Source organism: Callionymus lyra, chromosome 19, assembly GCF_982586985.1.
Source record: "Callionymus lyra chromosome 19, fCalLyr1.hap1.1, whole genome shotgun sequence".
In the NCBI taxonomy this organism is placed as follows: Eukaryota; Metazoa; Chordata; class Actinopteri; order Syngnathiformes; family Callionymidae; genus Callionymus; species Callionymus lyra.
Genome location: NC_141836.1, coordinates 16,761,018 through 16,772,995, shown reverse-complemented (window position 1 = coordinate 16,772,995; position 11,978 = coordinate 16,761,018). Strand labels below are relative to the sequence as shown.

At 39.5% G+C, this 11,978-nt stretch overlaps 2 protein-coding genes across 4 annotated transcripts; both read right to left on the bottom strand.

The window, feature by feature from the left end:
- Window positions 1–158: 158 nt before the first annotated feature.
- On the bottom strand, window positions 159–2,844 carry lrrc23 (leucine rich repeat containing 23). Its single transcript, XM_087781597.1, has 8 exons — window positions 2,614–2,844; window positions 2,422–2,525; window positions 2,041–2,161; window positions 1,828–1,969; window positions 1,632–1,762; window positions 1,435–1,571; window positions 1,149–1,353; window positions 159–1,079 (listed from the first exon to the last, which is right to left on the bottom strand). Exons 1-8 carry the CDS (start codon window positions 2,668–2,670, stop codon window positions 1,044–1,046), a joined length of 933 nt encoding a protein of 310 aa, XP_087637723.1. The 5' UTR covers window positions 2,671–2,844; the 3' UTR covers window positions 159–1,043.
- Window positions 2,845–3,503: 659 nt separating this feature from the next.
- On the bottom strand, window positions 3,504–11,622 carry rbm10 (RNA binding motif protein 10). Of its 3 annotated transcripts, none has more exons than XM_087780778.1 (23): window positions 11,508–11,622; window positions 10,992–11,054; window positions 10,502–10,913; window positions 10,246–10,416; window positions 9,941–10,010; window positions 8,152–8,225; window positions 7,346–7,432; window positions 7,211–7,271; window positions 6,994–7,149; window positions 6,671–6,831; window positions 6,492–6,589; window positions 6,345–6,432; window positions 6,106–6,268; window positions 5,973–6,037; window positions 5,826–5,907; window positions 5,657–5,748; window positions 5,388–5,576; window positions 4,932–5,090; window positions 4,765–4,821; window positions 4,493–4,687; window positions 4,342–4,389; window positions 4,216–4,271; window positions 3,504–4,124 (listed from the first exon to the last, which is right to left on the bottom strand). In XM_087780778.1, exons 2-23 carry the CDS (start codon window positions 11,000–11,002, stop codon window positions 4,034–4,036), a joined length of 2,586 nt encoding a protein of 861 aa, XP_087636904.1. In that variant the 5' UTR covers window positions 11,003–11,054; window positions 11,508–11,622; the 3' UTR covers window positions 3,504–4,033. The 3 variants fall into 3 exon arrangements, with proteins under 3 accessions (XP_087636904.1, XP_087636906.1, XP_087636905.1); XM_087780780.1 differs by having other exon boundaries at window positions 5,973–6,034; XM_087780779.1 differs by having other exon boundaries at window positions 11,570–11,600.
- Window positions 11,623–11,978: the final 356 nt, after the last annotated feature.

The following is an 11,978-nucleotide window of genomic DNA, read 5'->3' as shown; positions in this document are numbered from 1 at the left end:
TTTTATCAAGAGCTACATTTATTAGTCGGTGTCGAGCAGGAAGTTAAGTAATACAACACCTGTGGCATCACTAAGATTTCCTCATTCTTTGCTTCATGTCCCGACTAAGATAAGGAAGATGACACAGTCCAGAGTACAAAGAAAGCTATTCATCAAAATGAGATTCACAGGAAATGTTCGAAGTAAAATATTCGGCATTTCCAGCATATAGGTTTGTCTTTTATTTAAATGTATTAACTGCAAAATGAATATTATTAAAATAATTCCATGTGAGTAAAATGATCCTGGACACACATAATGTGCACATGACAAATAGAATGATCATGTGAAATACTGCAAAAATATAGTTTACATGACACACAAATAATCAGAGAAGAAGAAAAATATATATAATTATGTAACATTAGAGATGAATAAACAACCTAAATGCAAGTAATAAGTCAATATTCTGCCTACTGAAATAAAGTATGAATAGAAAGCAAACATAATAAGAATGTCTCTTCTCTACTTCTTTTTAATTGTTTAATTTGAGTGAAAACAGTTTGAATAAAGATAAAAAAAAAACTGTTTGGTTGACTGTCGGTGATTGTAATTTTTTCCTACAATTGATTGTATGATGTATACTATTCAGAAATGTGTATAACTCAGACTATATATATATATATATATATATAACTGACGTAAAGGAATTCAATGAAAAGAGTAACAAAGGTTCCAGGAAGAAGCAGCACATTTCCTTGTTGAGAAACATTAGTCAAAGTGTAATTGTACCTCGCCTTACATGATCGCTGAAGGGTTAGAAAAGTTTTTTGTTGTATCTTTTTTTTACTGGAAGTCTGCCAATAAGGTGTTTTCGCCATCTAATCCTGAGCCAGTGAATAATGAGGCGAACAGTGGTGTCACTTACACGGCAACACTTTGCTTTGTCACCGTGAAACAGCAATATTGAACCTTTAGTATTGATCTCTATGATCATATATTGATATGAATACATAGATATTCCTCCAACTGTTTTCTGTATCTCTCAGCCGACAGTCTTTTGTCTATTCTTCCTTATCTTTTTCTTCCTCTTTGAGTTCCTGAATACACAAAAAAATAATCATGAGTGTTATCGCATCCGTCATGAATGGAGTGATTCTCATATTTACCCTGATTCTCTCTGCGACTTCCTCCCTCTCTTCAACGGTGACTGGATCTTTGTCCAGTCGCTCCAGTGTGGGAATAACAAGCAGGACATCTGTTCGGTAGTCCGTCTTGTCAGAAATCGGGTTCTCGTAGAGAACCAAAACTTGGAGGCTTTTAGAAATGAGCTTGATAGCTTGAAGGCCACTTTCATCTAGGATTGCATTTCCTCTGAAAGAGATGAAGAGAAAAAATAATTTATTTCCCTTGTCAAGCCTTCTTTGCGGCAAATTTAATATTGATCCTAAATACCTGATATTTAGGTATTTTAGATTTTTCAGCTTGGGTGTGAGACCTTCTAGATTCTCCAGAAGATTGTCTCGAAGGTGAAGTATCACAAGTTTGGGACAATTCTCCAATCCCTCCAGGCGGTTAATACTATTCTGAGCCTGGAATTTAAAAGACTCATGTAACAGCTCTGTTATCTATTAGTTGACACGAACACTTACCAGATATAAGCGTCGTAAATTGGGGAGGCTGATGCCATCAGTGGTTTCCAGCTGGTTCCCCCTCAACTCCAGAGTCACAATGTTAGCAAATAAATCCCCTTGAAAACTCTTCATCGATGAATATCCGTTTCCTAAAGAGAACATTAAAGAGTGTCATAAGAAAAAGAAGTAAACCTCTTTTTGACTCAACCCTCACCTGAGAGATTCAGGTTCTCGAGTGATGGCACCTCCAGGCCATCCAGGACTTTCAGGTAGTTTGAAGACATGCTCAGCCACTGCAGGAAAGTGAGCCGGTCCAATGTTTGACCTTTGAAGGAGCTGATGGCGTTGTTGTCCACCTGTATGATGGCAGGAGGTTTACAGCTGCGACATTATTTTAACTGAATGTCCAAAAAAAAGCACCACCTGCCTTGAGCCAAAGCAGCTGAGTCAGTGATGCCACGGGTGAAAGATCCATCAGGCGGTTGCTGGACACGTCAAGGAAGCGCAGGTGAATGTAGCGTCTTACCGCGGTGATATCAACCAGGCCTCTGGTGATGATAGGTTTAGAAATAAGTGAGTAAACCCAGTGTGATGAGTGTTTAATAAAGTAAGTAAGTAAGTGATTTTTATTTGTATAGCGCTTTTCCAGACCAGGGTCACAAAGCGCTTAAACAATCAAAACAATACTCAATAAAGTATATACTTTAAAGGTCAAGATAAAACTGATAACACAACAGGAGTTCCAGAAAATCAAGGAAAAGCCTGAACAAATAAAAACGTCTTAAGATGTTTCTTAAAGTGTTCATACTTGTCCACTAGTTCCAGTTTGACAAAAGCATGCTGTAGTCCATTTCCTGTTCGACACAAGAGGGAGAGCCCTTGGTTGATCGTCTCTTGTGTCAACTCATTGATCTGCAGAAGCATTAAGGGACAAACTCAACTTAAGTTGACACTAATGCGAAAAAAGGCAAATACATGCACGAATAAGCATATATCGTACCTCTTTCTCTTCTTGTTCTTCGGGCTCGACATCAGAAAACGTGACTTCGTCATCCATTTTCGCTTCAAGTGAATTAATTCAAACAGGACGTTTCAGTCAGATAACTGAATATTTGAAAGGACACCACGAAATATATATTTGTTACCTTTTTGGATTGTAAACAAAAGTTATTTCATTGGAATTTTATCGCAAAGTTACTGCGAGAAGTATTGTATTTTTTGTTACCATAGAAACATTGGCGGCGTCACTAAAGAATAGCACAATTTCCGTTTAGTTACGCAGCTTCCGGTCTTGGTGTTTTCTTTAAAAAAAAATATATATATATATATAAATAATAAAAATTGCTGTTTTGTTTCGTATTTTTTACATTCGTGCGTGATCTAAATTTTAAAAGTTCACCAACATACCGAGTTATTGTTTTCACGATTTATTATTTTTCATGCTTCAAAATGGGGTTATGTTTATTGAGACAACAAATAATATTGACAAAGGCTGGTACATTATGGTCTCGTTTCAAATTAAAGGACAAAAAAAATCTTCAGGGCATGTTGTGAGGGTTGATTTTTTTCATCCTACATTAGTTTACCTCAAGAGATAAAAAAAAAAAATATAAATTCTCTAAATACTAAATGCATCTTTCCAAACCCACTTCAATGGATTGAGAGAATGTTGAGGACGTTTTTAAATTAAATTGTAATCGAAATCTTTATGGATATGAGGATTTTTAATTCTTATGAATAAATAATGTTCAAAAGTGAGTCAATACAGGTATTTGAAGCTGGTGTAAAAACTCCATGAACATTAAGAAGCCAAACAAGTTGCAATGTGGTGGTGAAATGGAAGGTGTGAAACAAACAGTTTTGAAAAAGAGTCAGGAAGTTACACCAATGAATGTTGAAATCATAGCTCCTTTACTGAGACATCTTGCGAGAGCTCAATCATCCATCAATAAACACCCAAATTTACAAACAAGTTGATGCCAACATTTGACAAATCATTGGGGAGAAATAAGGATACACAATAATAAACCCCCACACGTTCAGTAGATGAGGCCACAGTCTTTAAGTTCCCACAGTGGACAGTAAGAAATTAAACAGGGCAAAAGGTCCTCAAAGAGCATAAAGTTCAAGCCCAAATTAGTCATTCATTGAATGACGTACAGCGTTCAGTAAAAAGAACTATGGTGCATAGACGATGCAAGTTGCTGCCACGAGTGGACAGCAAGTCTGTGTAAACAGCTATATAGCAAGTGACAGAAGTCAGAAAGAAAAGGTGCGATATGTGCTTCATCTTCTCAGCCACCGCTACACATCGAGTTTCATTTGTGAGGTAAATATCAACCAAAATCAAGGTTTATCTACAAATTGCTTATGTTAACAAAGTTAGTTTATCTCCCGCTGTTTTTGGAAAGCAGACGGTCTTATTCCATTTGCATATTTCGCAGTAGAAGTCCCCTTTTCACGCCTCCTTGAAGCATCCGGGCGCCGAGGCTGCTCCCCGAAATCCCATCACTGCAGAGAGAGGAGGATAAAATACATGTTCATGGGGGATCCTTCATCAAATCATGGTGTCCTGTGATAAGTAATCCTGGAAAATACTTACATGGAATTTACCCTTCTCTTCTTTGCATCTGGAGGCTCGAACCCTCCTGACAATCTCTGCAGGAAGAACGAATGTTTAATCACATCTGTTAATAATATTCCAAGCTACGCCTTCAAGATGACCAACCTCTTTGCCAACAGCTTCTACTTGGGCTCGTCTTTGCTCCAGATTTTGCTGTAGATTGAAGAGTGATGAATCGTGATTAAACAACATGATTTCACACCTGTGTGTTGCTATTAGATAACAAGTGTGTGTGTCTGTGTGAAAGCAAGCCTACTTTATGTAGGTCAGACAGTTGCTGGTGTCTGATAAGGGCCTCTTTGCTTGGGAACTGTCGTCTACACAGGAGACAGGCTAGTTTGACCCAGTCCGTCATTCGCCCTTCCTTCTCATCCTTGTCGCCTCCTTCTTCTTCGCTGTCGGTCTCTCCGCTGTACGCTGGGACCAGACCGTGTTGCTGAGAGGTGGGCGACTTCACACGGACAAACAAAAAGTCAATGTTTTGAGATCATGTTTTTTTTTTTTGTTTTATCTTGCAAAATGTCTTACATCTGCTGCTTGTCTGATCTGATCCAACAGAATCTGAGGCCGTTCAGACAGCGCCCCCTGCAAGAAATGCAAGAATAACAAGAATTCTAAGACACCACAGTGGTCGTTAAGACTACAGGTGAATCGGCGTGGGAATGGGAGATAAAACATGTACATATGAAAGTCACCTTTTTCTCCAGAACTGCATAGCCAGCATCTGCACTAGCGGACTCTCTGCGCTCGTCCAGACGTCCACCTGGTCCCCCCAGACCGGAGGAATTTCCAGCACGCATGTTTTCCTTATGTCTGTTGAGACTTTTAGCCCAGCGCTCCATGTCTTTGGCAATCTGCAAAACAATTTTAGAAGAAAAGGTCAGAGACATTCTTCTTCGGTTCACGCCTACTGTGTGTAATGTGCAAGTGCGTTCTGGAACACCATCTGTAGATGCCGTCACATTTAAATGTCTAGCAAAACGTAGGACAATAATAATAATATGGATCTGTATCCATAGATTTTAAACAATTGATACACATTTTTAGTTTATACATCTTAAACGTACAATATAATAATAATATTCATCATACAAATGAGAAATGATGTTGGGTGAAATAAATACTATGCTCAATAAGTATAATAACTCTACCTGTTGAGCAGTTTTGCTCTTAGGCTTGTCTTTTCTATCCTTCCCAGCCAAAGCCTCGAAAGCAGAATCTGAAGTAGGATCAGTGGAAGGAGTTCCATCTGTGTTCGACAGACTTGATGCAGCCGGAATGTAGGTTTTCTTCTCTCCGTCCCAGTACATGTACTGCTGTGTGTGAGGGTTGTAATAGTACTGAAAAGTAGAATAAAAACATTAACAATAAAGAACCAACATTTAAAAGCATGTGTCTGGTGCCATGTTTGTCTCTTCACCTGTGAGTTGGCATCATAATAAAGACCAGTCAGCGGGTCATAATAATAGCTGGAGCTCTCATCGTACTGGTACGTGGACACATCTGGGACAGCTGTAGTGGAGAAACGGGAAAGTCGATCAGACCCTGCAAAGGTCCGGTGTCCGACCTGGAGATGTGTGAAGTCTCACGGTATTCCTGAAGCTCGTGCTCTGTCCCCGGCGTTGCAAGTTGACTTTGAGTTGCTGGTTGTGGCTTCCCGACTATCTCAACCTATGAGCAGGAAGAAATCAAGGCTTAGTGTGTTCAACGATTGTAAGTGCAAATACATTTCATACCTGTGAGGCCGGTGCTGTGCTCTGAGGCAGAACTCTACTGACACCTCCCTCAGATGAAATGACTGCTGGAGAGCAATAACAATTACAATCAACATTTACACAGTGTGCTGGACAGTTTGCTTTTGTTACTAACCTGGGGTTACTGTCAATGCTGCTCCAGCAATGGCTGGGACTGCCACCCTGGAGATTATCCCATCTTGCCCTGTAAAGTCATGACCTGCCTGGTTGTAGGACACTGCTGCCCCCTGCTGGAACACTGTGGACTCTGCATTTTGGGCTGTACCGTTTTGATTCGTCTGATGTACAGCATAAAAAAAACTAATTAGAAAAAAGAAAAAACAGTTTTTAAAAGGACATAGTTCTACAGTGTACCTGTGTTACAGCCCACTGAGCTGCAGCAATGGCAGTGCTTGCTACTGTTGCGGCACTGACTCGTCCACCGTCGGTCATAAATACATCCCTGCAACAAAAAGGTTTTAATGCAACTTAAATGACTTTGCTTTGTTCACATCTACCAACCGTTTAGAGCCCTTGGCATACTCCACAACGATGACCTTTCCATCGATGGAGAGCGGAGGCTGTAATGCCTGCAGGATCTGGAGCAGCTGGGAAGCCTCCTGTTGGCAAGCATAGCATTACAGCTTTGAAGTAAAAAAAAATTTTTTAAAAAATTAGCTTCGTCTGCAGATCTTACTCACCACTATGGTAGTCAGCTGTAGGAACGCAAAGCCCCGGTTCAGATGCGTGTGCTTGTCTTTGATGAGACGGATGTTGGAAGGGGAGAGGGTTGCAAACGGCGCCAAAGCAGAGAGGATGACATCCACCGGAGTGTGTGGTCCAAGGTTGCGGAGGATCAGAGCTAGTGTGAAGGGGGAAAAAAAAGACGTGAAACCAAATTTTATTTTGATTCCATGCCATTTATTGCAACGACAAGTCAGAATATACTGTACATGACTTGTATCCTTGGGAAGATGTACAATTTATAGATTTCTAGAATTTGGGGAAAAAAAGAGAAACTCACTGTCATTAGCAACATCTGCCTGGTGTGAAGCTTGTCCTGGGTTGGCAGAAGGACCAGAATGGTAGGGCAGAGGCAGCGGCAGTAAGCCCTGCGCTCCTTCCTTTTGAGGATGAAGAGTTAAATCCCTTTGCAACTGTGGCAACTTCAGTTCCGCTTCTGTGGAGATATTATATTGAATTAAAATAACCTAAAGTTGTTTTTTTCTTCGATAACTTACCCGATTTAGGAACGTTGCATTTGAAGCACTTCTCTCTTCTTTTGAAGTTTTGCACGCCACACTGTTAAGATTCAAAAGAGGCGGTCAAAAGACCGAAACGGTAACGGACAGAGCTTTGCATAAATTGCATTCAACCTTGTTGCAGAGCCAATCCTCATTGGCACGGGGTTTGGGCTCACTGTAGTGCATTGAAACTCTGTGCCCGAGTATTGACAGCACGCCCTACAACCAAAACATAGGAGGGGAAAAACAAAGGATGATTGTATGCTACAACTAGGTCAAAAAAGAGAGAGGCCTCATCTCAGAGATGAGAAAGAAAAAAAAACAAAGAGGAGGAGAAGAGTGGGTAGATTGAGTCGGAAAGATAGAAGACAACAGAGAGAACAGTAACCTTCAACTTTAGAAATTTGGGACGGACTGAGGTGTTTGGTTTGAGGTCTGTGTGTTCAATGTGTTGGATTCACCCCTCCCCATTAAGGGAAAAAACCTCCATGCAGTGTTTCACACATTTCACTGTCACCATCTTTAATAAGCATACATTTTGCATAATGAGTAAATCTGGACTTGACTTGACACAAACTTCAGATTTGTCGCTCATGGAATTATCTTACATTAGTTGTTCTGTTGAATCTTTTGAACTATCCTTGAGGTGACAGTGAAAACTTGAACAAAAATTTGAACAAATCCTTGATAAAGAGTCAATTATGAAAAAGATATGACTCGATTTGATGAAAACCATTTGGTTGCATTTGCACAACACTTAAGACATCATGATGTAACGTGAGTCTGGTTGATTTGGAAAGAAGAAAAAAAAAAAGAATCCCTTCAATTTTCACTTAATATTGATTCTTGTGAACATTACTGTGACTCTTGAGAACCTTGTGTTGACAGGTGTGTGTCTAAACAGCATGTGTATGTGTGTCAGTGTAAGGGAGAGTGACCTGGTTGGTCTCCATCCAGCGGGTGGCCTCCTGTATGAGATTAAACTCGACGAAGGCGAATCCTCGGCTCTGACCTGGACACCACCCAGCGCCATGGTTACCGAACAACAACAACATAATGACAACAACGCAGTGAGGGGTTAGTGCTTCATGTACAGAGGAGAGAGAGACCCTGTATCGGCACCAAATGATTTAACCAATGTTTCCTTACAGTTCACACATTCAGTGCTAAAGAGTCACTGGTGATATCTGTGCAAGAGTGCACGTTTGTATCGTTGAAGATGTGAACAGGGTCAGGGAAAGGACAGGCGTGGAGGAATGATGAGAGCCTTCAATCAGAACCATGAACTATTAATAAAGGCCTCAGGCACCACTGGGCGCACACATACACTTGACTGCAGTTTCCGAAATGGAATGGTTTTTCCTAACTAAAAATAACTAAAAATGTGATGTAGAGCGAATACTTAAAACAAAATTAAGGTGGTTATTCTACAAATTGCTTTACTTAAAATTAATTAAAGTTTGGAGTGTAAACCATATTTTCCTGAAAGGCTATCCTAAAACAAAGATGTGAAAGTGTGGCCAACTTCTATTTTTTTAGTGAAGTTGTTACTGCAAGTAATAATATATTAACTTTGACAGTGATATTGTAAAAGTATATTCCATCCCACATCCACGGAGAGAAATATCAGATCGGATCCTCAACCCATAGTTTCATCTGACTTGCGAAAAATGAAAAAGGATTAAGCTTTTGATCATCTTTTAGAAATTGATTCACCCTACCAGACTAGACAAACTAAAAAAATGTTTAAAAGTGTAGCTGGGAAGATGATGTTGTAGAGAAATTTTAGCTGGTTGATGCATGGTTGTAAGAACTCTTCATCATCCTAACACGGATGTGGATAAGAAACTAAATATGACATGTCTGGAAAAGAATGTGTCTGTTTACATTTGTATGCCAATCATTTTAACAAAGTTTTTAAATGCATCTAAATCCCAATAACTGGAGTTATGTGGAAATGAATATAGCAGCAACATGAGAATTACAAATCTCTTTATTCTCAACATGAATTATTCTACAACTGTTACGTTCTACATTCTGTTTCAGTAGTCATTTTATTTTTCTCCATTTTTTCAGTAACTTTACAACTGTGTATAACCAGATATTATTAATAAGTTGCTTGTCTCAGCGATTTTCATGACTCCTGTGTGGTTTGAAGCTATTTTCTTGTTGAAATGATTCATGCGTGAAACCCTTTTTGTCGTTGTCCTACTTCTGCAAGACTTCAACAGCATATTAACATCTATTTTGATTGAGAGAATACATCCTACTTATTTGAAACAATTTGAAATCCAAGCTAAAATGTGCTACAGATAAAGGATACGATAGACTGTCAGTGCCGTGTACAGAGAATCACTATCATTTAACCTCCACTAGTTTTTATATTGACGTTGAGCTCAATTAGCTAATATGGGATATTATAACTGTGACAACACTACTTTCACACAATGCTTACCGAAGACTATACAAACTGACTTTTAAAAATAAATTAAATACTGCATCTCCTTTGAGTGCTATCAGTACTATTGCAAAAGTGAAATTCCTGTGAGCAATCCTCAACTTTCCATAAGTACAATGACGTTTTTATGCATCACAAAATAAAACATGATTAAAAAATGCTGTCCTGAGCAAGCAATGTAATAAACTGGTGGGAATAGTGGTGGAATCAGTATTGGTGCAATTGAGTTGAAAGGGATGAACTGCTCAGGAAAGTGGAAAAGTTCTCACCTGATGACTTGTTCCTCATGAGGCGAACCTCCCTGGGCTCTATTCCCTGCTCCTCCAGTTGTGTTCGGATCTGAAAAGTACATTTACGTGAATCAACATTTAAGAGCACAATTTCAAAAGGGGACCATCGTTCATAGTGTCTGGTGTGAGGGGTTAGGGATGAGAATTCTTATTGATCAGGATTTCTAGTAAGGTAAGGTAAGGTAAGGTAAAACTTTATTGATAGTAACCAAAAGACGATTCTTAAAATGACAGAGCATGTGGCATCAACAGCTATAAGAGTGTTGCTTGGGTAGTAAATGTACCTTGTTAGCGGTTGCATTAGATGGCAGCATGCGAAGCATCACAATGTTGCTAGGCCGCTGATTGTGGTCCAGATCGGTACGATAATCCTGCTCTCTTTTTTCAAACTCCTCAAAGGAGAGTTCTGAATCAGCATTGCCGCAACCATGTTCATCTCCTTCCGCCGAAAATTCCTAGAGGTCATTTTTTACAAATCAGCTCTACAGGCAAATGAATGATTAACAAAATAATGATAAAAAAAAAAGTGTTGTGACTTACCCGTCTCCTCCCTGTGTCTGCTAGTCCTGCGACATCATCTAGTGTGTCGTGTCGAGAACTTCCCCAGGTGCCCTCTCTGCTCCCCAAATGCAGGCCGATGTTTTCGGAGAAGCCTCTTCCAACGCTGCTTCGAATTCTACCTTCTTGTATGTTCCGCAATTGTTCAAAATCTCTCCTGGATGCTTCCTCTGCGATTGGCAGCATGGTATGGACTTGCGGTAGATGAGGAAAAAGGGGCCACAAAGACTCCTTTTCCTCAAACCCATCTGCACTTTGGCGAAACCCAGCGTGGTCTTTATCCATGTTTATGTTATATTCCTCGCCGTCATGGCCATAGCTCTGGTAGTCTTTCTCCAAAAAGTTGGGTTCGTTGGAGAGACCGTACCGTCCCATACGGTCACCTCTTCCGCCCCTAATAATAAGCGTTAAAATAATTTTAATAAAAGTAAAAAAGAGTGCATGCATTGACAGTCATGGAACTTAGACTAACCTTGGCTCCATGTCCTGGAAGAATAATAATTATACTTTTCCTTTAGTGGCAGTCTGAGAAATCCTAAAATGCACATTTGAAATGCAAGAAGAAAACGTAGGTTGTTAGACGTCTAGTAGGAATTTGACACCATTTATGTTATGACCAGTAAACACGGCATGACAACAATCGATCCTGGTAATAAATATTATATTTGATTTAGACAGAAAAAACGAAAGATAACTCCCAGAATGCAAAGTTGCGCATGCACCAGCTAGTGGGGTTGTTAGCTGCAATTTATCTGCTGCGATTTGTGAAATCGTGTTACAAACAAAATAACACGAGGATAGACAACTGTGCAACCACTTTGAACACAGCATTTGCATAAAAAAAACAATAGTTAACATTTCGACAGCATTTAACATTGACGTCTAGCGGTCATTTATGGTAGCCTGTTAGCCGCCAAATAGCTCGAGTGGACAGTCAGCGAAATATACTGAATGTTTTCAGCTGCTTGAGAAAATAAGGTGAACCTACCATTACGAAAGGTTTTCGAAGGTTTAGTAAATAACAAAACAGGCGAATAGAGGCAGACAGACCTTTTTTTTTAAGGACTCGTCAGTAAAATGGCTTCAACCAAAATCAACACTTTAGAATGGGCGGGCCATATTGACCACTCTAGTTAATAATTGGCTAGCGCAGAGCGGAAGTTAACACGGATTGGACAAGAAACAGGAAATACAAAAGCAGGTTGCGTCACACTTACACGTAAATAAAGCGTAGTAACAGCACACAATTAAATAAATAAACAAATATTGCACTAATACTAATGTACGCATATAGAAGATATTTTGCAGCTGGTTGTTAAGCAGAAAAAACGTGATACCAATAACACTCATTTGCCACTTCTGACGTACATTTCACAAAGTTATGTTTATTTTAAAATTTTCAATGTCATATAAATGTGAGTTGCATTTTATTTTGATCAAGATTGAAATGCTCTTTAGA

Excerpts from the sequence above, each read along its gene's own strand:
- lrrc23 (XM_087781597.1), bottom strand. The coding sequence starts at position 2,670 with ATGGATGACGAAGTCACGTTTTCTGATGTCGAGCCCGAAGAACAAGAA. Across the intron at positions 1,970-2,040 it reads CTCAGCTGCTTTGGCTCAAG|GTGGACAACAACGCCATCAG; the intron begins GCAGGTGGTGCT and ends GCCATCATACAG. Across the intron at positions 1,763-1,827 it reads CGAGAACCTGAATCTCTCAG|GAAACGGATATTCATCGATG; the intron begins GTGAGGGTTGAG and ends TGTTCTCTTTAG.
- rbm10 (XM_087780778.1), bottom strand. Across the intron at positions 10,417-10,501 it reads CAGACACAGGGAGGAGACGG|GAATTTTCGGCGGAAGGAGA; the intron begins GTAAGTCACAAC and ends AATGACCTCTAG. Across the intron at positions 5,908-5,972 it reads GCACAGCACCGGCCTCACAG|GTTGAGATAGTCGGGAAGCC; the intron begins GTATGAAATGTA and ends TCCTGCTCATAG.